The 21,332-nt window shown below is 37.1% G+C and overlaps 2 protein-coding genes across 2 annotated transcripts in view; both read left to right on the forward strand.

Moving 5' to 3' along the window:
* Positions 1–1,064: 1,064 nt before the first annotated feature.
* Positions 1,065–7,606, forward strand: LOC135118029 (aldo-keto reductase family 1 member B1-like). Its single transcript, XM_064038899.1, has 7 exons — positions 1,065–1,221; positions 1,681–1,831; positions 2,269–2,406; positions 2,638–2,831; positions 4,089–4,288; positions 6,052–6,207; positions 7,457–7,606. The coding sequence occupies exons 1-7, from the start codon at positions 1,147–1,149 to the stop codon at positions 7,506–7,508; spliced, it is 966 nt and encodes a 321-aa protein (XP_063894969.1). The 5' UTR covers positions 1,065–1,146; the 3' UTR covers positions 7,509–7,606.
* A 1,583-nt stretch (positions 7,607–9,189) lies between these two features.
* The window catches only part of LOC135118726 (uncharacterized), a 47,044-nt gene continuing 34,901 nt past the window's right edge, over positions 9,190–21,332 (forward strand). Inside the window, exon 1 of the mRNA XM_064041428.1 lies at positions 9,190–10,233. Coding sequence (XP_063897498.1) covers positions 9,211–10,233 — 1,023 coding nt within the window. The 5' untranslated portion in view covers positions 9,190–9,210. The remainder of the gene's footprint in view (positions 10,234–21,332) is intronic.

Genomic DNA, 21,332 nt, shown 5'->3' on the forward strand with positions numbered 1-21,332 from the left:
CATTTTAGAAAACCCTCATTGGTGAAAACGGCACCATTATTGATTCAGTAACTTTTTAGTTCTCTGCTATTAGACGGACAGCCGTGGCTCAACACTACCTACCACCCTTAGAAACTAGGAAGATTTTGTTATAATAATCTCTTGTATAAATAAGTGCTTGCCAACCTATGTTGATTAAATGAAAGAAAATTATAAACAGCGTGGCATTTGAAACCAGAGGGATGTATCTACTTATTTGCCGACTGGTTTAGGGAAAACGTCTGCTTCCAGCACGGAAATGTTTTATCTACCTATGCAAGGCGCTTGCTAAGCTGCGCGCGATACCCTTAAGAGAAAACGTGGATGTAATAAATAGCTAGATAGGGCTGGTCACGTGCAGGTCGTCCCATTTATGCTTCTTGTGAACACTGAAGGAAGTGCTGCAATTACTTGTGATGGATAGTGAGAGTTAGATGCGGCCGTAAGGGTCGCGCCATCCATATAACTTTCTTATCTACCTTGAAGGGAAACTTTATGACATCTTTACGGGAATCGAAAAATATGGACGACCCTTGACATTAAAACGCTGGTCTCGTAGGTATCCCCGAATCCGATTTAAGAACTAAGGTTTTGACCACACTACACCGGTTAACGAGTAATCGGCGATTAACCGTGCCGCCCTTAAGTTGTTTACACGGAGTCGACAGTTAATTGCGGTCGCAGTCGGAACTTTATACAAAATAGGAGCCTACCTACCAATAAGGGTCGCTTTGGATTTTCTTGATAAGATTTTGTAGCTGTCTTAGGCTACTCTATAATAATTGGTATCTTATAACGAATTCTGATGGAAACAGGTTTTATATTTCATGCAACAGATATTTGAGTTGAGTTGGACGGTAGGTAGTGTTAAAGTCAGGTTGCCTGGTGTAGGCATAGGTTGCCTTACTAAGCAGTAGGTAGACCTACATTACGTCAAACTTAATTTAACATAGCAAATTACAGTCGATGTAATAATTAACTTTTATGATAAGCGACACCCTGACCATGGCCTTCGATAGTATAATTTAAACAGTGATAAAACATTATCAACGTTATGTATTTATATAAAACTTGTTATTGAGCAGAACATCTTATTCTCAGATAGTTGTTAAACTGCCTTTTAAGAGCATGGCCGCTAAAATTCCTACTGTGAGGTTTAATAACGGACTATCGTGTCCCATATTGGGTCTTGGGACATGGCAGGTAAGGCATTAGTTTTTATATGAAATAAGTATATCAACGTAGTGTTACAATAATTTTATCAAAACATATTTACTTACCTGCATATAATACACCTACCTATTATCTAATATTGAATTTAGTGTAAACCAATGTTTTTAACATTATTCGTTTTGCTAGTTCGTGTTTGTGTAGGTAGGTACTTTATGTTTATAAGAAGAATCAGTAGATCAGTGTAGAAGTGATAATAGCGTCCTAGCCGATGGTCGCCACGGGGCTGTTCTCATGTACCTAAGGAGACATATTATACCTAGTGCATAAGCGCATATTTGCGACACAGGTGCACCCCCTGTACATTCACTCCTCCACTACACTCACTCCACTTCCTTCAGAAAAAAAGATTTGAATTACAATTGTAATATTTATCGATAGGGTACTAATAGGTACTAGGATAGGTACTAATAAATTGGGTATTTATTATAGTCAAATCCTGGCGAAGTGACACGCGCGGTCGGCGAAGCGATCGACATCGGCTATCGACATATAGACTGTGCACATCTTTATTTTAACGAGAAGGAGGTCGGAGAAGCGATCAAGGAGAAAATTAACCAGGGCATCGTAAAAAGGTCAAAATATATGTCCATTTAGTATGTTTACGTACCATACCGCTTTTTCTCTCCGGTCAGAACTGTCTTTGGCTCCGAGTATCCGTAATCCTTGTGTTGTTTCGTTTTTATTAAATAACAAAGTCTCGGAGTTAATATTAGGGTTACCTACTAAAGAACGACGAAGTCTTTTCTATTTAAGAATCTTCTTCCAAGGAAATTGAATGAGTGTCAATTCATACGCAGGTATCTATTTGTGTTGTGCGGAACGTGAAATCAGAATGTGGAAAGATAGTTTCGTATTTTATAAATCTTCGGAAATGTTTATTCCATTTAAAATCTTTGAAGGAGTGCCTATTGATGTTTATCCCAGACACGATGTGTGAGTGTATAGAGGGACCTCTATACATGTGTTATTATAAACATGTTTTATATTATGCTTTAATGTTTGTTTTACAGAGAGGACCTTTTATAACATCAAAGATATGGAATACGTATCACAGGCCGGATTTAGTGGAAAAGGCTGTAAAAATCTCGCTGTCTGATCTCGGATTGGATTATTTGGATTTATATCTCATTCACTGGCCTATGGCTTACAAGGTAAGCCCATTTTTATTATTCTTAAAGTTGTATACCTACTTCGAACTAAGCCCAACGCAACCCCGAACAGAAATTGAGTTTATTTTGGTTAACAGAATTCTTTAAATCCACAGAAGACTTATGTAAATAAAACGTAAAAACTTTTCAATTTGGGCGCAAGCTTTTCCGAAATGATACCGAAGCAACATTAGCTTTATTATGTACAAAGCGGAATAAAATGTTTGTCTGATTTTAGGAAGGAGTGATCCGTTTCCTTCAGATGCTAATGGCAAAGTGATTTACTCCGACGTAGACTACGTGGATACATGGAGGGCTATGGAGAAGCTCGTCGAGAAAGGCCTCGTTAAGAGCATCGGAGTCAGCAACTTCAATTCTGTACAACTGACTCGAATTCTGAACGCTGCTACAATTAAGCCAGTGACCAATCAGGTGAGGTGTGAAAACGATTCAATCAAGGGAGATTTTGGCGAGTGGAAAGAAAAATATTTATACTGAATTAAACTCAGTAAATACTGAAAATGGTAAAACTAACTTCTAGACAGAATCTACTTACCTACGTATTATGTAACTTTGAAGTTACGCAAGATGGGTGCTTTTTCCTTTTATATTGTGTTTTCGTTCAGTTTTACGTTCTTAATTTGTGGATCCTAGCAATAAGTAAACATTAAGAGGACGAATTGGAATTTTTGGCGCCAAGGATGTCAATTTTCTCAGTAAATACAAAACGGATCAAAATACAACTTGGTTACCTGAAAGTTCATGATATAAGCCTTATTTTGTTAGTTGTAGAAACATGATTAGGTAACTTTTATAACAGAGAAAAATATATCAAACATACCTCTTTTTAAAAAGAGATTCACATATTATGGGCAAACGGGACCGATTTAAGCCTCTTAACTTTTTTAGTAGTTGAGTATATACATACTCTTTAAAATGGTAGTAGGAATTTTTATTAAATTATCATTTCTAAATATTAAAATTACAAAACCATTTTGTCGCTTACGACTTTTAGTTATAAGCTAGCGCGCGTATTGTTATCCTCGCCCCGCTCAGACGCTCCGACCCCTTTTGGCGCCTTAGATGCGCGTGCCGGTTATGGAATTATTGTTGACCACTTCCTCGCCAAATAATACTGAATACTATCAATTGCGTCCATCTCATACATGCATATTGAAATTGGGTACACAAATATCTCTAAAATCACTTGGTGTAGCTTGTGATGTGAAGCTGGCAGGTGGTCGTCGTTATGCATGCCTTTTGCTAAATAAATTCAATTTATGGCAGTGACGTTATTATCGACGTAGTGGTGGCCTAGTGGCTAAAGAACCAACCTCTCAAGTACAAGTGCGTATGTTCGATTCTAGGTCAGGCGAATACCAAAGAAAACTTTCTAAGTTTGTATGTATTTTCTAAGCATATCTTGGACACCAATGACTGTGTTTCATTCCCCAGCTGTCATTGAACATCCTTGGCAGACGATACGGGTAGTCAGAGGTCAGTATGTCTGACACCAGTTTAACCAAGGGGTATTGGGTTGTTCGGGTAACTGGGCTGAGGAAGTCAGATAGTCAATCGCTCCTTGTAAAACACTGGTACTCAGCCGCATCCGGTTAGACTTTAAGCCGACCCCAACATAGTTGGGAAAAGGCTCGGGAGATGATGTAGTGACGTCATTAATTGTTACAGGTGGAATGCCATCCATATTTGAATCAGAGTAAATTGTTCAACTTCTGCGTGGAGCGTGGTGTGACACTGACAGCGTATAATCCACTCGGTAGCCCCCAGAGGCCGTGGGCGCAGCCCGGCGATCCTTCCTTGTTGGAAGACCCCAAAGTGTTGGCTATCGCGAAAAGGTTGAACAAATCTCCGGCACAAGTTCTTATAAGGTAATTTTGTTATCATTAATTAACCAGAAATTGTATTGTAAGATCTAGTAAATGCGATATGTACGTAGGTAGGTACAGCAATGCTACGAATTTATCACTATTCACACTCTAAAATCAATGTTAATGCTACTGCAATCACGTGAAATGCATTGGGTTGTTTAGGGGTAAGTCATAATACCTATCACCTTACCTTATTATAAAGACTTCAGTAATATTATGAGTTGAGGTATGAAATAAATTATAATTATTTGAAGTTAGGTATGCCGCTGTTGCTGTCGTAGCAAAAATAAGTATATATATATATGCATTTTTATGATATGTACATTGTACATTATTTTGAATATGACCGTGACTTATGACGGCAAGATAAAAGTAGATAGTTTTAATAGAGATACAAACATAAGTAAAAGATTTAAATAAACTTATCGAGCATTAAAACTTATAGTAAGCAGGGAGGACCGTGTCTGCATGTAAGAGTCCGGACATTAAGTCGGAAATTATTCTATGTTATAAGTTAGTTGCAGAAAAGATCGAAACAACTACCTATAATAAATAACTTTGATAGTCAAATTCGGTTTATCAACATAGAGGAAAAAATGTTTGATGTGGTCGCTAGCGAATTAATACAGTTAGTTCTAAATCGAAAAATCTCTTTTTCAAAAGTCGATTCGAGTTCGTTTAATGACATTAAAATAAAATCGTTTTCGGCCTAGTCTATTCATAGAACTAGCAGTCGATAGTGAGGCTCAAAGAGTTCCGTCGGTTTGTGTGAATAAAAGTATTCTGGCAAAGACTGACTATGCATCTCAGATTTACTTTATTTTATTACATAGGCACAAGTTCACTGACTACATAAACCTTATCTATGGTTATAAATATTTTTGTTTATATATATTTTATTAGGCTCGGAATGTTTTATATTTTGAAAGTAACATAACAATTGTTCCACCATTTCCACAAAAACATAAAATAACGTCTATTTATTTACGTGTTTTTGATAACTTAATTGGCGAGTAAAAGGCTTCGTTTTCACAAGCTAATCATAATTGAAGTCAGTTTAAAATTAAAAGTTCCGTTCCGTTTTAGCCGATATAACAAATTGCTATTTCGGAGATCGTAATTTATTGCTTCATCTGACGATGAAACAGCTTCGATAACGTTTTTTTCTATGTTTCATTTATATACAAAATCTAGTGGGGTACAAAATTTGTGCACAGAAAATAAAAATAACCGGGGACGCGAGGCAATGGAGCATCATTTGATGCGATCGACACCAGCCCTAGTGACCGGAACGAAGCCGTTTAGTAGATTTTATCGTTTTTATTCGTATGTTACATACAAGTAGTATAAAAGTTTCTTGTTCTATCCCTTTGGCTCACATTACGCAATATTGCGTTTTTATTTTATTTTGCATTTATATCATACAAGATAAACATGAAAATGTTCTCTATCGCAAGACAAGCCTCTTGCCTATGTTTGTAGTTTATTCATGTTGCAAGAATAAACTCTAATATTATTTTTAGTTTATAACAAAATAAAAACTCTTTTCCAACTATAAACTCAGACAAATAGCGCGTCTAATGTTTCATAAAATAAAGTAGCTACCACAGATGCGTAGGGTTAGGTTATGATACGATACTGCTACGGGGCCGCTACGAGGCGGCTACGAGACTGCTACGACGCCGCTACGACGTAGCTACGACAAGATAGTGTAGCGCATAAAATTGCAATAATTTTGTTAATTTTGCAACGTTTGTTTCAAGGTACCAGATTGACAGAGGCATCATAGTTATACCGAAGTCAGTAACCAAAAGCCGTATAGCAGAGAACTTCCACGTTTGGGACTTCGCCCTGACGAAGGAAGACATTAAGAGCATCAACAGTCTCGACTGCAACGGTCGACTGATACCGCAGGCAGAGTAAGTAAACACAAACATTTCAATACAAACTATGCTCTTTACTTCAGCACTTTCTTCAGATGAGATTGTTATCGCTGCAAACAAACTCAACGTCTCAGTTTTTCTTCAAAATAACGTTCATTATCTATAGTAATTCTATTTTATTTACTTTCTTTGTATCGTGTCTCTATTGTGATGGATGTGTTGGTAGATACCTAATATTTATTTGGCGTGATAGACTTTGATATCTGAAATTGTATTCAACTTGGTTTTCAACATAAAATGTCAGTTTTGGGTCTGGCAGCGCGAAATGGATTGGTGTTTAGATTTAATTTAACATAGACAGATTAGTGTATAATCAACTGTAATTTTCTTAAACTCATAATAATTATATTTAATCAGATTTTGTATTTACGAAAAGCTTTATTTTCCGTCAGTCTTCCCACGCTTTGGTGCACCCACACGCGTTTCCCATTTCAATCCGGATCTGCCCCACCCGTTAATAAATGTTCAGTAAATAAAATGGTAACTATTGGCTATGGAGTTAATTAGGTGAACTTTCACGCTGACCTCCAGTTGAAAGTCCGCCATGAACATTTCAATTAAATATGTTTAAACCCCATAGTTAATCAGATATAACAAGCCAGCTTAACATGACTCTGAATTAAGTTTAAAAAATTATTATACCTACCACATTCGAGAAGCAAAATATAGTACTGTTTTTTTATTTAAATAGAGAACAGAAATATAATGTTATCTCGAAAAGGATAAAATATTAACGGATATCATTACCGAACCTAAGTTTCGTGCTCCAAAAGTTTCATTGTCGTTCATTGATCCGCTGGGGGATGATTCAGTAACAATCACACAAATACCTCTCCCTCACTTTATTACCACTAATAATGGGTCTCTGGTTCACTCGCACGGAATTAGAAATTAAATATTTAGACACACAAGTCGGTGACACTTGGTAGATTGAAAAATATGTTTTTTACATATCCCCTGAAGAATTCTTTTTTTTTGTGCGCAATGGGCTTTGACTATATCGAAATATTTAAATATGATAAACCGTGGATACAAATGGGAGGTCCAGTGGTCGCTTAGTTGTGACGTAACGAACTGGCTAACAAACGAGCCAACTTTAGTGTTAACGATATTAATAATTGGGATTATGGTAGTTAGGATTAAAGTCCGAATGATTAATACGACCGTTGTTACTAATACGATTTTAAACTTATTCTTTAATCAAAGATTAACGTTGTGTTCGCAGGGGTCGAGAGCACAAGGATCATCCCTTCGCTAATCCAGATATTATCTTCTGAATGCGGCAGTCGACAAATATATACATTTACTTATTAAACCGGCTGTATTGCCATTGTTTTGTAGGTATGTTAATACATTAAATAATCATAAGATACAATTAACGGTGTTTTACTTTACGTAGAGGTTTTGTACTAGCAAGCATTTCATTTTCCTCGTAGAGAGGCAACAATGTGAGGGAACAGTGCATGCCGTGAATAGCCACTACATTTGGGCATTTCCATCGAAGCCACACGTTCAGGGAGGTCGTGTAAAGGAACCGTCAATTCGTGCGGGCTCAGCAATATCCGGCCAAACACCCATCACTGTGTGTTTCCGCTAAAGCTGTCAGACGCTTGATTTCGCTAAATCGTTCGCATTCTTTAACTCTGTCCTGTCTGATTAAGAAAATACGCAAGAAATAGTCCGCTGAATGGTCAGCGCGGACTTTAATCATCGTGATTGATAAAGGACACGTGGAAGTAGGAATTCGTCTTAGAAATGGCCTTTGTCCGCAGCCATACGCGCGTTTTTACTTTCAAGAGGCTCTCTGGAATATATTCTATTTCGCCTTTGAATATACAAATATTTACAAGCCAGGGATGGCAAGATACTTGAAAGAATATTACGTAAGGCAATACATCAGAATTATGATAATGTGGATGATAATCATAGCTACTAAACATAATTTTTTATCGATTTTGACTTGATAAATAGATTAACCTTTCACCGCTTAACCAAAGCAGATTCAGATGGAAATATTTGCGTGTAAAATTTATTAATGCAGACAGACTAGGACTACGTGGTTTGATGGGATTGCCGCGGGTTAAAGCGAAACCGCGGAAAACAGCTCGTTACTTCATAAACGTAAATATCGTACGCCTATCCCTATTTTTGCTGTACAAATCTATGTGTACTTCCATTGTGTGTAGCATTTTGTCGGTGGTTGCGTACAAACATCGAGGCGAAAAAAAGTTCCTGAGAAAATGTTCCTTTTTGAAAAAACATCATAGTCGTCATTTTGTTACGTTACCACTTTAAAAATGAAAGAGAAAAGTAGAGGAAGTTATTTGTACGAAATATTATTTCCCTAACGTGGTAGGCGAGGTTCGCGCAAACTAGCCTCCAGTGCAGGCACCGACGCTTCTGAGATAAGGTAAGACCTTCATAACAGTACTTTATAACGTTAGAATTGTAACCAAAGATAACAGTGTTTTTATAACTACCTTGTAAAAAATACAAACAAATAAAGGACGTTACTTTAAACCATCCAAAAGCTTTTAGGAGTATCGATTCTGTCCTGTACGAGGTCACACATTTTTACCTTTCACACTAGACAAGGGTGACCCGAAGAATTTTTAACATTACCCTATTCTGAAAAGGATACGTGGGTGATCCTACATGAACATTGTCTGTCACAGGCCTAATGAAAATCTTGTAAACCACACACGCTCAGCAGTAGTTTCTCTACACATAAAATAAGGTTATGTATTCGTCTACACATAAGTACATACTTTTACATTACAATTTTGGTAGCTGTTTTCAAATTCTTTACTTCACAGTCTCGTGTCGGTAAGCGCGCGAGGTGAACGTATGCATCTCATTAGCGAGTTACATTTTTTAATCGTTGTGCATCGGTCCCTGCGCGCTGCAGTACTATACGTACCTGCGGCCGCGCCCGCCGCCGCCTAGCGATAACGACGACACTGATCACGATTCAAGTGTATGGACAAAAATAGTAACCAGACGGAGAATGATAGTGCCATAATTATGGATAGCAATATTAATGATCGGGAGCAAGAGATGTCAGATTCTGAAGGGGAGTATCACCGAGAAGAGATAATAGTACAAGCTGAAATAGAAGAGAATACATTAAGACCAGAGAAGCGAGACCGAAGTGATGAAGAGGAAGAATGGAATTTAGTAAATAGAAAGGAGAAGAAATTAAAAATGCAGAAGGAGAAAATCGAGATATATTTATCAAGCCAGGAAAGAATGCCTAAACAATTTGCGTTAGCCAAATTGTTTAAAATGAGTGGTATAGTGGATATAGACAGAGTAAAATATATAAATCCCTTTAAAGTGCGCATCGAGGTAGACAATGAGTTTAGCGCAAATAAAATTGAGAAATGTCAAGCATTTATAGACAGGAACTGGAACATACAGAGGGCTATGGAAAGAAGCTCATCCTATGGGGTAATTAGGGATGTGGATTTAGATCTATCGGATGAAGATATATTAAAATGTATATCCTGTAAGAAGCCAGCTGAAATAATATCTGTATATCGGCTAAAACGCCGTGACCCGGAAGGAATAGGCTGGCAGCCGAGTGAAGCCGTCCAGGTTTGTTTCAAAGGTTCCTTTATACCACAATATGTGTACGTAGAAGGTTTGCGTATCAAGGTTACACCATACTTGTTTCCGGTATCGCAATGCTCCAAATGCTGGAAATATGGTCACTTGTACAAGAAATGTCCTTCTAGTAAAGTAGTTTGCCCGAAATGTGGTGGACCCCACGAGAACTGTGAAACAGAAACCTTTAGGTGTGTCAACTGCAGCGGTAAACATATGGCATTGGCTAAAAATTCTTGTCCAGTATTTTTAAAAGAAAAAAAGATAAGCGAGATTATGAACGAGTTCAACTGCACTCATAGAAAGGCACTATCGGTTTACGTTCCTCCGTCGCCAGTGAATGTCGACAACAGCAGTGCTGAGATACAGCCGCACCCCAGCATTTCACTTCGATTCGTAATGTCATTTCATACTTTAGGGGAGGTAGGGGAGGGATGGGCACTTTTTCACAATTTATTGCATAAAAAATCAGATTTTACAGATCATTATCAACTTTTATTGCCATTTCTTATATTCGGCTAGATATAATGAAAGAGCTTTCCTAAAAATTACAATCAGTTTCAACATTACGAGATATTTAAACGGTTTTATTTAGCTCACCCCGTTTGTTTTATTATTTATTCTTGGATCAAATTTAGTAATTCAAATTTCACCCTCTTCCTGTCAACCGATTGGTCTGAAATTTTGTATACACCTTTAATTAAATCCAATATGGCCGCCGGCACAAAATGGCACAGCCCCCTCAATATGGGTATCAAATGAAAGGGCTACACAAGTAGAATACTGTCAGCAACCCCAGCGGGGCGCAACAGGGCCAAGGCCTGCCTGCACGTCGATTCTCTAAAATTCGAACAACAACTCGCATTTCACTTCGCTATTCACTCTCACTTCGCATTCGATTCAGAACGACCTTGATTTTGCATTCTGTAAACATCACCTAATCACTTGCGAAGTGAAGTGAGCTCGACATCGACCAATGCTGTGCTAGTGACTTCCCACTCGACAAAATGTCAACCGAGATTAATCAGTTTTTAATTTTATCAGTTTTGACACAGAATTTTAGCTAAATATGATGTTTTAGTTATAATTTGTTATTGTAAGGAATTTGAGGCAGCTTTTAAGTATAAAATAAACAGAAATCTCTAAATTCGTGCTGTGAATATAATCTATGCTTACCCTACGAAAAAAAATACTGACAGCGCCAATTTGCCTTTCTTGCTGATTTTGAGGAAACCTTATATATTTTTTACTACGGCCGGATTGTTCAGAGCTTCCACTACTTCATTTATGCAACGAGATGCAGACGGTTGCGATAAATAAGTTCTGATGCCCTCTTTCATAACCTTCTGGTAACCGCCACTAGCCAAGAATGATAAAGTACATAGTATCTGTGAAACAATAAATCAATAAAAAATGTAATACCTACTTTATCTGGATTTAGTGAAAACAAAATTGAGACCAATTTGGTTATTTTCATGCTTAAGAGAATACCAATATTATAACTGAAGTACAGAGTCTTTTGAAAACATATCAGCTGGCGGGGAAACCACATAAAGGGAATACTCCTTATTAAGAACTAAGTGTTTTTCTTATTATTGTGTGCTTGATTACAATTTTTCAACTATAAACTGTGTCAATACTTACTTTTACACGAGTTGTAAGTCCTTTGCCTCGACGTTTTGTGGGCTTTATCAGGGCAGTAAATCAGACTCCAGTTGGTCAATTAGCTCCTTTGACAATCTATATATGCTCACATAGTCATCATCGCGAGTTAATAAAGATAAACTACGAATTCTAGCAGATTGTTGACGCTTTTCTAAATTATCTAAAGCATGAGCTTCTTCTAATAAAGATTTAAGCAAAAACATTCTAGCCATCGTTAAAGGTAGGCACTTAATCACTTTAAAACACTTAGAACTTTATTTAAACACTATTTTAAATATAATAGTCTCTAGATCAAGTTGGCAACGGTACCTGAAACAAGATTCTATAAAGGATTTTTCGCGCAGATTTATAACCTCACAAATTTTCACTGACGAAGAAGAGCAAAATTTACAAATTATACATTACATGGTATGTCCAAGCCTCCCTACCATAGGGAGCATTGGACACTTTGACTTAGTTTATGAAAAAAATCGGTAAAAACTTTTAAGTTAAACGGTTTTATCTTATGTGCACTGAAAACTAGAAAATAAAAATAGTTACTTACCTTTCAACCTACGTAGGTGGTCCCGGTCATATTAGACTAAAATAAAACGTGGGGCCCATTAACTATTGCTGTAGTACTCTCTTCTAAAGGTATAATAGGTGTGGATTGCATCGACTTACTATAATTGTAACTGGAGATTTTGACAATCAATAATTAATAATAGAAAATACACATACCTTTCATTAGTTTTCTCTTTATAACGATCCGAAACCGCAACAAAATATTTAAGTACTTTTACGAGTGTTTGTTCTTGACAACTCACAGAAATGACAGATAGTCTATGGATGAACACCGTTACCAGTCGGTAACGTAAACTACCCAATAAAAAAAACTATGATCAGAAATCAGAATAAAAGGACCCCTTTTATTCTGATTTGATCATCTCCCAACTGCCCATCTCTCCCCTACCTCCCCTATAGATAGACAGATTTAGACAGATCTGTCAAAATCTCGACTTTGATTTAGTTCAACTTGTCAACACGCTCGATAGTGAAGCGCTAGTGTAGTTTGACAATGTCAATCACGAAACTTTAAGGTAGAATTCCGTGGGTCGCGATTGTCGCAGCCGCGCGCGACAAAAGTCAACCTATGAAAATGTATGGCACCGCTGCCGAGGGCTGCGACAGTCGCGCGCGGACGACGAATTTCGTGAGCCGCTCGCGGCCGTACGCTTCTCAACATGGTCTAGCGCTTAATAACATCTATAGAATTTTAGTAAAACCAGAATTAAATTTTTGACAATGCCGCGAGCAGCTTACGAAATTCGTCGGCCGCGCGCGACTGTCACGGGCCTCGACAACGGTGCCATACATTTTCATAGGTTGACTATTGTCGCGTCCACGGAATTCTACCTTTAGATCGAAGTCGAAGTGAGAGTGATGTCGAAGTGAGTTGTGATATTTTATAGAATCGACATGCTGCACGCGTATTGTTGAGAACACTAAAATGGAAATGGATTATGTTTTCAGTGATTCCCCCGTTCATATTCCTACTTTTTCGGAAATTGTCAAGGCAAAGACTTCGATACCTGTTACAAAAAAGAAAGTCTCACCGGTCAAATCTTCTGTCAAACAAAATCGACTGAATGATGTGTGCGAAATAGATCAGATTACGACGACCACGACAGAGACGACTGGCCAGGATAAGACGGATAAAATTCCTCTCAGGAACACATAAAAGAAGTCGGTTAATTTTGAAGAACTTCTTAGCAGATTGAAGGAAATTATTTTTGAGAGGGCAAACAATGGAATGGAAATTTCATGAAATAACAAGATGCTGTCTTGAGTGGTTTATATTAGTGGTAGTCGATTATGTTTCAGATTGGTCATTGTTTAAGATAATTTTGGATTACTTTTATAATAATGGTTAAAAACAATCATATTGTTAAGCTAAATTTAATGCAATGGAATTGTCAAAGTCTTAAACCTAAGTTAGTTACTTTAGAGCAACTTCTTTGTCAGAATAAAATTCATATTGCCGCACTCAGCGAAACTTGGTTAGATGGTGAAGCACATGTAAAGGTCAATGACTACATCATTTACCGTAAAGATCGCGATGACGGTTATGGTGGAGTTGCAGTTCTGGTACACAAATCAATTCAATCTAGCCCGGTAACTCTAACCACTGTTAATCCAGGAATTGAAATAGTTGGGGTCAGGGTGTATAACTGTGACTATATCCAACATATTGTATCTGTGTACTGTGCACCATCAGTTCACACTGAACGCCGGGATTGGGATCATATTTTCTCTCTGTTCAACAGCAAATGGATGGTCTTAGGAGATTTCAATGGCCACCATACAAATTGGTCATGCAAGACAGATCATACAGGTTTACAAATCTATGATGCATTAATGGATAGTTCCCTAGTAACTTTAAACGATAACAAGCCAACCCGTATTAAATTAGTAAATAGCCAGTTGCAATCTTCTTCTCCAGATATATCTTTAGCTTCCGTAGACATAGCTTATAAACTAAATTGGACCACTCTCAATGAAACCTTAGGCAGTGATCACATTGTTATTAAAATTTCAACACATGTATCCTGTGTCTCGCAACCCATCGTACGGCGAAATTATAAAGGGGCAGATTGGTCCGGGTATCATAACTTTTTGGCAATGATCTGTGAGAATTTTAACATTTCAGATAATCTGCAAGACTCGTACGATACATTTTGTGATTATATAGATATGGTCGCTGAAATTAACATTCCATTAATAAAGATGAGCACAAATCCCGAATCCAACTTTAGACCTAAACCATACTGGGAAACGTCATTGTCAAAACTAGTAGCAGAAAGGCGCCTCGCGTTATCGCAGTTTAGACGCAATCCAACTCCCTATAATTTAAATAAATTACAAAAGAAGATAAGTGAGGCTCAATGTTGCATGCGAAAAGCTAGAAGCAAATCATGGCAAGATTTTTGTTCATCCATAGACGGATCGCTATCCCAAGGTGATTTCTGGAGAAAATTGAAATGGTTTAAAGGGTATAGTGCACCTAAATATTTTATTAGTAAGAGAGATCATATGATTTGCTACAACAATTGGCACCAGACTATGTAAGTTCAGAAACGCCACAATTTTTTTCTAACAATCCTTGCCTGGAGAAGTCTATTTCCATCAGCGAGTTGAATAATTGCATTAGGCGTAAGGACACTTCTCCGGGTTGCGACAATATTTCATACTCAATGCTGAAGAATTTACCTACTAACGCAAAACTAATCTTGGTATCTTTTTACAATAGTTTCCTTAGAACGGGTTTTGTACCCCAACAATGGCGTAATATTCGAATAGTGCCAATCCCTAAACCTGGACGTGATTTAAATTCGAGCTCGGCGTTGCGTCCCATATCCATGATATCATGTCTGTGTAAGGTATTCCATAACATCATAATTAATCGAATCGAATGGTATATTGAAAAAAATCACATGCTGTCTGATTACACCACCGGTTTCAGAAAGTGCCGATCAACCCTAGATAATTTATCTTCGTTAATAAGTAATATTCATGTCGGATTTTCGAAAAAACAATCGACTGTTGCATGCTTTATCGATATAGACAATGCATATAATAATGTAAATTTAGAACGGCTTCTAACCACAATGGATGAGTTGGGTTTAGGCTATAGAATATGCACATATGTGTGGAATTTTTTAAAGGAGCGAAATTTAACAATTAACTTTGATCACGAGGGTTATATCAGTAGGAAAACATTTTATGGTTTGGCTCAAGGCGATCCTCTTTCCCCTATTCTTTTTAATGTTTTGACACATGAGATTTGTAAATCTATCGATGAAGTTTGCATTAGTCAATACGCGGACGATTTTGTAGTGTATGTAACGTGCAATAATCTGAATGAGGCAACGCATAGACTTCAACGTGCATTGAATAAATTAACTCAACTTCTGTCTCAAGCCGGTTTAGAAATATCTCCACAAAAGAGTAAGGTATGTATCTTTGACAATAAAAATAGTTTAACGCGTGATCACATTTGCCTCGTGATAAAAAACACTCCATTAGAAGTAGTAAATAACGTTAAGTATTTGGGACTTTGGCTCGACAGGAAATTGCGATGGGCTAAACAAATAAATGAGATACGAGAAAAAACATTAAAATTAGTCAATATTTTTAAAGTTTTAACTGGACCGGGTTGGGGCATGCAAGTGTCAAATTTACGAAGACTTTATATATCTTGCATTCGCAGTAGGCTGGATTACGGCAGTTTCCTGTTTGGCAATAGTTGTAAAACTCATTTAGACAAATTAGATAAATTGCAAATCAATGTTTACGTACAGTGGGTGGATTTATAAAAACTACTCCGATCCTCGTCATGGAATCCGAACTGCACCTACCGCCATTATGTGTTCGTCGCCACTACCTCGCCGGTAAATACTGGTTAAAAGCGAAATCTTTTTCGAACTTGCAACTTATGCAGATATTAGATGAATTATGTTTGTTAATAGAAAATCCCTTTTGGAGATATAAAAGTAAGCCATTATTTACAAATAACTTTTTACAATAACTTAATAATAAATATATATACAACATACAACTAACTTATGACCTAATATATACACTTACTATAAATAAAAATATTTAAAAAATTGCATCAAAAAACCATTATTAAGTTTAGCTCATAATTATTTAAAAGAAAAGTCTATTTATGTTAGTAATCAATTAGATATGTTTAAATTAAATACCTGGGTGAGTAGTATTAATCTAGGCAATACACTCAAGTGCAACATAGACACTGTGAATATGCCAAAAAGGAGCTATAATTCACATGCTTTGGAGGATATTTGTTGTAACTACATTAGGAATAGATATTTAAATTATTACGCAATTTACACGGATGGCTCGAAAACTAATAATGTAGGTGGATTGGCTTTTTTCGATCCACAGTCAGATAGTTCGGTAAAATTTTGTATTGAGGCTAACATATCCATAATGACGATAGAATTATATGCTATTTCAGAGGCATTGTCCTATATAAGTTCCTTTCAAGCGGGTAAATTTGTTATTTTGACTGACTCCAAAGTGCAATCCAACATTTAGCTCGATGCACCTCGAACAGTCGAGGCACACCGATAGCTTATAGCATTTTGAAATCACTGCTTGAACTGAACATGAACAATTTCGAAATAATTCTTCAATGGGTGCCGTCCCATATCGGATTATTCGGGAATGAGATGGCAGACCGGCTGGCAAATGTAGCTATATCAGATGGTGTCAAAATTCCACATGTACCTTATTATACAGAAGTAGTTCAAACAGTTAAGCAAAAGTGTATGGAGATTTGGAATGAATATTTCGACAGTCGATCACTCACAAAGGGAATCTGGTATAGAACAATTCAGCCTGGGTTATCTCGCTCGCCATGGTTTGTGGATTCTGATCTACCGAGAAATGATATTGTAACGGCGTTAAGGCTCCGTTCCGGACATATACCATATATATAATATATAATAGTTTTGCTTTTCTTATGGGCAAAGTTCCATCTAGTAAGTGTACTGAATGTGATCGAGTCGAGGACGTCTACCATATTTTGGTGGAATGTGTGCGAAATGGGCCTGAAAGAAATTTATTTGAGACTGCGTGCAACATTAGTTTACATGAGTGCGGTATATGTAACAGCATTCTGGCTTACCCATTGTCAGAGCAAGCTAGAATGCTTTATAAATTAGCTCAGTATGCTCTAAAAAGAAGGTCTTAGTTTAATTTTAGTAGTAGGTATTATTATAAGTTCTGTATAGACATATTTTTGTAAGCCTAATGGAGATGGCATGATCATGTTTGATCAAATCTCCTTTTTCATCAATAAAGATTTAAAAAAAAAAAAAAAAAAAATTCTTTACTTAAAAGACGAGTATGTGAACATAGATATAAAAGAGACACAGGCACAGGCTTGATGTGAATACCTAACAATCAAAACCTTTGTTCTTTAAATAAAAACACACTTCGTTACAAGAAAGACGAGCCAAGCAAATTCATCAAGATAATAGCTTATGACAAACTTGAAATGGAACGTAATTACAAAATTGTATATCACGTACATCCCTTCGGGGTTTCTTTAATTTGGGAGTACGTTCAGACATTATATATTTACACTTGTGTCTTGTGAAATTAAATCTAAGTGCGTACCAAAGTTAGTAGTCGTACTAAAAGTACTTAGAAAGCAGACACAAAGTTGGGCTTGGTATCTGTGAACACAAAAATGAATACTGAGCAAGAATAGAGATTGGTGATGTCGTTATAGGAACACCCAATTATTTACTTAATTAAGGTACCTGGGGATCGGTTATTGAAGAGTTCAATGCTTAGTATGGAGCGGCTTTCAACAAGACTCTTAGACTTTTCTTCATGGACCACTTTCATAAGAGTCACGTCAGAATATTTCTCAAATCCATCCTCCGAGCCTTTTCCCAATCATGTTGGGGTCGGCTTCCAGTCTAACCGGATTCAGCTGAGTACCAGTGCTTTACAAGAAGCGACTGCCTATCTGACCTCCTCAACCCAGTAACCCGGGCAACCCGATACCCCTTGGTTAGACTGGTGTCAGACTTACTGGCTTCTGACTACCCGTAACGACTGCCAAGGATGTTCAATGACAGCCGGGACCTACAGTTTAACGTGCCATCCGAAACACAGTCAATGGTGTCTAAGATATACTTAGAAAGTACATACAAACTTAGAAAAGTTGCATTGGTACTTGCCTGACCTGGGATCGAACCCGCGCCCTCGTACTTGAGGTTGGTCCTTTACCCACTGGGCCACCACGACAAGAATATTTCTCAAATACGGATAGTAAAATATTGGTAATGTACTTTAAAATTGTATACAAAAAGTGAGTAAAGAAGATATATCGATGTTTACCACTTCAGAGTAACGTAACGTAAATAGTAACTTAAGTAATTAACGTTATTTTTAAGGCAAAGTGATTGAAACAGGTAAAAGACTCTTTTTAAAGGTTCGGATTTACTAGCCGAAACATGTTTACGGCATACGGATTTTGATTTACTTAGTTTGAATTCCATAGCTCTGCGTACACTCTCGGTACAGCTCACATGCATGCATGCATTAAACGTTTAATCCGTTTCGTGTCGTACGTGCATTGTGGCCACTGCGGACCAGTCAACGCGTACCTTAAATTTTATAAAAACCGTCCAGGTATTTTATTGAACGTGTATTTTTTATGGATTTCAAAACGACTGAGTCTTCTTTATGCATTTTTTGTGCAAAAGAAAACTGGAAAACAAAATATTTTGTTAAAATTGAAGTTGTATGAGAGTATATTTTTAAAGATAATATGAACGAAATAAAACAGAAACATAACCAAATAATATGGTGGACTAGTTTCAGGGCACTATTTGCAGCAGCTGTCCATTTTTCTGTTTTGTTTTCAGTAAACTAGTTAGTGGATATAAGGCGGCAATGTAATAAGCAAGCTCTGCACGATCCACAGTTACACCGTTTACTCTTTCATTTGGTGCGGCATGAATTTGCACAGTCATCGCGGTGAGAACTTAAGGTGTTTGTGCTGTCCGAAATTAAAGAAAAATTCTGCGAACGCTCTTTGAAATAATATGCAAGTTGTTGCTGGGTGTAAGTAAACCTAACTTAGGTACTATTCTTTTATTCCCGTAAGTATTTCCCATATAGAATTTTCACAATATGTGCATGGTTAGTATGTAGCTGCACCTATTTGCCTGTCCATCATGTAAAAGCTGTGTGCCGTTACCACAATCTGTTGGTTAGACTTCAGACGAAGTACACTATGACAAAACACCCGATTAAGATTTCAGAACATTTGGTACAAACGGCTGCTTAGCACAACACAGCAACCAACTTCACTCACATTGCTCGGCATTTTACATGAACATTGAACGGTATAGTGCAGATTCTATTGCCCAACGTAATAATAAGGCAAATGAAATGTGAATTGAGATATTGAAAGTAGATAGACTTCTCCATGTAATGGGTTCTAACAATTTTCTTGAAGGCTTTTTAATATACATACCTGAAAATAAAGCGTATTGAAAATATAATAGAAGACAGATAGACATATCTTACACAAGTTTTATTATTTTTAACAGAGAAAAGACATTTAACAACGCACTCATTGTATAATTACAGGCAAAATAAAAAGCTAGATTATCCGGATCTCAATGAAATAACGATGGAACAAAGGAATAAATCAACAATACAATGGCAGGCCTCTGCTCATTTGACGCATATTATTATGAAATTCATAAACACTTACCTACTCGTAATACATGCGATTCCCTAACAAAAAGAAATGGACTACCTTGCTTTTATTCAAGTTAGTCCTGATTTGTGGGGAATATTTATGTATCGAAATCGTATTACAATAAAAGGATTAGGTACGAGGGTTTAAATGTACTTGTTAAATAAACAAAATAATGGTAATACAATAATGCCAACGCGCACTAAATCCAAAAGATTTGCTTACAAACGATATCTTTTGAAGTGTTTAGAGAATGAATAATGCTTAGCATAAATTATAAGTGGGGGCGCCTAGAAATTGTAGTTCATTCAATTTAGCAACATGTGCGACCATTCAAACAATGGTCGCAATCTAGCGGCTCAGCGCGCGGGGGCGGCGCGGTGCGGCTGCGACACGCCTGCCCCTCGGTCAGTCTAGCACACGATTATAAATTCACCGCTCCATTATTCACAATTGGCTTCCATACCGGCTCTGACAGCCGGCCCGATAATTCGTTAAGTCCTAAACTGCGACCGCTGCGTGCACCCGATAACGCCCCAATAGGATTCAACTAAATATACAAAGGGTTGTACGAATCATACGTTTGGATTCATTCAGGACCTGCCTCTATATTAATATGTGTCTTCGCTGATTAATTATCAATTTACCACTGACGCAATCATGTTTATTTGAAGATGGCTCCGAGGGGATGTGAACAATAAATGATTTTTATTTTAAAAAGAGTGGAGTGTAAAGCGCCGTCACCCGTGCACCGACTCGTTAGTGAATCCGGTTACAGTTGCCGTTCAAAGTTTGTGTGCTCCCCTCTCTTGTCTGACGGATGTCCAACATCCTGATTTTCTGTATGCGAAATTTTCAGCCTTCCTTTATAAATGCAATGGATTTTATTTAATTTTGTATTTGTCAGTAATCAGATGACTGGACCGTCATGGCTCGATTTCGTAGTTCCTGAATGCGGTTTCGCACAATATCGATTTGTTTTGCATCTACGTCGAAACCATTTGAGGTTACGTTCATAATTGCGAGGTTATGATTCTTTAAACTACCAGTGGCTAACAACACTTTTAATAATAATTACCTACTTTGAAATGTAACGTTCGTCATCGTCACTTTGAAATCTTAATTATTTGTGAAAAATGACGTGAGCGAAGATAGTAAGTGGGGAAGCGGGCAATATCAAAGAGATGAACGTTAAGCGAACTGTAGTAATTACGAATGATGGATTGTTGAACTTCTCCGGACAGAAATGACCCAATGCTTTAATATCGTCTTGTTTCTTTCTTTAGCTCTTTGGTAATTTGTCACTAAGTAGCAGTTGGCGATCTAAATTATTTTGTCATGAAATATGACGACATTGTGAAAATATTTTTTTGTGTGAAAATGTTGGAAATTCACATGTCTTCGGTTTCCAATTTGGAGCTGCAGAAACCTGACACAATTTTAGTACCTAGCCTCCATTTTACAAGCACGCGAATATTATATTTAAATAGTGCTGCAGAATGTTACACATTTGAAAATCATATATGAAGTAATTTGTGGT

The sequence above is a fragment of the Helicoverpa armigera genome, chromosome 2 (genome assembly GCF_030705265.1).
Source record: "Helicoverpa armigera isolate CAAS_96S chromosome 2, ASM3070526v1, whole genome shotgun sequence".
NCBI classification, from domain to species: Eukaryota; Metazoa; Arthropoda; class Insecta; order Lepidoptera; family Noctuidae; genus Helicoverpa; species Helicoverpa armigera.